This window comes from Pristis pectinata, chromosome 10 (assembly GCF_009764475.1).
Source record: "Pristis pectinata isolate sPriPec2 chromosome 10, sPriPec2.1.pri, whole genome shotgun sequence".
Taxonomy (NCBI): domain Eukaryota; kingdom Metazoa; phylum Chordata; class Chondrichthyes; order Rhinopristiformes; family Pristidae; genus Pristis; species Pristis pectinata.
This window is the reverse complement of record NC_067414.1, coordinates 89,417,132-89,420,261: the sequence shown is the minus strand read 5'-3', so window position 1 is coordinate 89,420,261 and position 3,130 is coordinate 89,417,132. Positions and strand designations below refer to the sequence as shown.

General features: G+C 55.6%; 1 protein-coding gene across 1 annotated transcript; it reads right to left on the bottom strand.

Annotated features, from left to right (window-relative positions):
* Nucleotides 1-339: 339 nt before the first annotated feature.
* On the bottom strand, nt 340-2,775 carry LOC127575086 (cytochrome P450 1B1). The gene has a single exon (XM_052024733.1). It carries the CDS (start codon nt 2,377-2,379, stop codon nt 745-747), a length of 1,635 nt encoding a protein of 544 aa, XP_051880693.1. The 5' UTR covers nt 2,380-2,775; the 3' UTR covers nt 340-744.
* Between the last annotated feature and the right edge of the window lie 355 nt (nt 2,776-3,130).

Sequence of the window (3,130 nt, the reverse complement as noted above, 5' to 3'; positions counted from 1 at the left end):
GACGTCCCCGAAACACTAAAGGAACCCCAGTCACGGCATCAGATGCAATTTTCAGTGACCGATTTCTCCACAGTTCACAGAGAAGCACATGAGCGATATATCTGGGGTTGGACTGGGGTGGGTAACGAAGGAGGGGGAAATGGTCCGGTCCGGGACGGTGTGGATTGCTCCCCGCGAATATTTGAAGCAATTGTCTCATTGGCCAAGCAAAAAAAAGACTTCAGTACCTGCTCTCGCAGACAATTTGGAAAGGACATTTGGCTCCTACGTAAACCGCAGTGCGTTCCCCACACACAATCACTTGTCTCAGACACAACCTTCCCAACGTTCAGGGAATTCCCCCCCTCCCCCCCTAAATAAAACCTCTGGAGCAGGCGAGGATATGTGAAATCCTTAAAGCCCGGTTACTTCGGGCTGGGTTGGGAAAGAGAAGGTTGAGCGTTGGGCCAGTCGCATATACACTTAACAAAACATAATTTCTTTATATTTCCCATTTTGTTTTACCTGCACACAGAGTACTTTTGTCAATTCCGTCGCACGCTTAGCTGGAAACATACGGCCCAATCTCTTTCTACAGGGGTTGGATTCGCTTCAGTACCCGTTACTAGCGACCGCATGTGAGGGTACAATTCGACCGGGAGGGGTGTCAAACGGCGCAGACAAGATGACTTAATATTTAAAAAAACTTAACCCTTTAGGGTCTCGTTATTTCTTTTTAAAAAAAGGTTAATTGTGTCTCGCCGTTCACTGCGTGTCCCCTGCTTGCTCTATGCTCCGCACCGCCGCCTGTAGACGTTCCATGGTGTCCCGCAGGGTCACGTTGATGGTGAAAGTCTCAGGTTTTAAGGTTAAACCATATGTGAAGTCCAGGGTCAGCTTCTCTCTGGGGTTGGCCCTGAAGGTGCATTGGTGCGTCAGCAGGGCAACGCTAAGGAAGAGCTGCATCTTCGAGAGGTCCTCGCCGATGCACCTTCTCCTCCCCAGCGAGAAGATCATCACCCTGCTGGTCAGGTCCTTGTTGATGCTCCCGTCCGCGTTCAGGAACCTGGACGGGTCGAAGAGGTCGGGCTCGGGCCACTTCTTGGGGTCGTGGTTGGCCGACCACTGGTTGACGAAGACCACCGTGCCCTTGGGGATGGGGTAGCCGTGGAGCAGGGTGTCCTTGGTGGTGGAGTGAGGGATGGTGAGCGCCACGAAGCTGCTGAAGCGCATGGACTCGTGAAGGAAAGCCATCAGGTAGGGCAAGCGCGGCTCGTCCTCGACGGTGGGGACGCGCTCCCTCCCCACCACCCTGTCCACCTCCTCTTGGATCTTCCTCTGCAGCTCGGGCTTCCAGATCAGGTACAGGATGAGCCAGTGCAGGGCAGTGGATAGGGTGTCCTGACTTGCCCCGAAGATGTCGGTGAGACTGGACTCCACATAATCCGAGTTGAGCCCCGACCCTCGCTGGTGCTCAATCGTCCTGATGAAGGCGTCCAACATGTCCCGCGTCCGCTGCGGGCGGAAGGTGAGGCGGTGCTCTCTCGCCTTCCCCTGGACGAAGCCGTAGAACTCGCGGTTGATCTGCTTGAAGTCGTTGTAGACGGAGCGGATCGGGTTGGGGAAGTACTGGAGCCAGGGCATGACGTCCACCAGGCTGCCCGCTCCCACCGTCTTCCCGAAGCGGTCGTTCTTGGACAGGAGCGCCTGGAACTCGCCGTCCTCGTGGTTGTACCTCTTGCCGAAGCAAACGGCGCTGATGACATTGGCCACGGCCAAAACCAGGCTGGTCCGCGGGTCGAAGAAAGCTCCCTCTCGGCTCCAGTTCAAGAAATGTTGGATCAGCTGGTGCATCTCGCACACCACATGCCCCTCGAAAGCCTTCCTGGTGTCCGAGCTGCCGGTGGAGAAAGCCCTGACGGTGGAGTGGGCGACCTTGCGGTGCGACTTCCACAGGGGACCGTGGCCGCCGAAAGCCAAGCTCCGGCCGCCGCTCACCACCCCGAAGGAGGCGAAGTCGGGCCGCCCGGAGAAGTCGCCCCCTTGCCGGATCAGCGCCTGACGGATCAGCTCCTCGCCGTTCAGCACCACCACCGTCCGGCTGCCCAGCTTCAGGCGGAAGAGGCTGCCGTACCTACGGGCCATCCTGCAGAAGGCGAGGTGGGGCAGGCGACCGATCTGAGCCGCGTTGCCGATCACGGGCCAGGGGAAAGGGCCGGGGAGGCTCGGACGGTTCCACTCCCTCACTTGATGTTGCAGCCACTTCCAGACCTGCAGTCCGAGCAGCGCCGACAGTACCAGGGCTAACACCAGCTGCACTCCCGGCTTGGTCAGCTCCCTTCCATTCGCCACTTCCTTCTCCAGGACTCGCCCCAGGGTGCAAGTCCAGTTAGAAATCATCCCGTTGTTTTTTTTTGGGGGGGGGTGGTTGGTAGGCAACGGGAAAAGTCCTCAGCGTTTTAAAAGTTCCCACGTTGAAAGCTGTTCGCCTTCCTAATACATGTTAAATGTGGTACATAGTATCCGCACGCATATAGGTAGAAGGTCCTGGGTCGCTCTAGTGAAAAGGCAGTCCACCTGCAGAACTTAAACGAAGCCAAATCGTCCCGCTCTCTCGACACTGAGGAGAACATAATGTAGATCTCGCCGAAAGGACATCACCCATTAAGTTGGACCCTCCCTCGTCCACTCTGCAGACAAGAAGAGGTTCTCGCCGACCGCTGTCACCTCAGCCCGTATATATACGGAGTGTCTGTCCGCCTCCCGTCACATGGCTCCAGCAGCCGAGGGATTTTTTTAAGGGTTTATTAAGTCATCAGCTGATAGGACCAACTCATCGGCGGGCAGAGAATCTGGAAAGTGCTCTTGTTTAAATGCAACTCTTCACACCCCGTCGGAGATCATCAGTCCCGACAGCTCGCCCTCGCAGGAGGGAGGCATCGGTGCTGTGGTTCTTTATAAAAAGGTAACACTAATGATTGATGCGTACACGAATGTGAAGGTTTGCACTGGTTTATGGTTGTATATAGTTTTATATGATGAATAAAGTTTATTTTGGAATAAAAAAAGGACGAAGCCCACATTGAAAGGGGAACAGTGCAAACTCCCTCCCCTGCAGGGTGCAATCTCCCTCTCCTGCAGGGTGCAATCT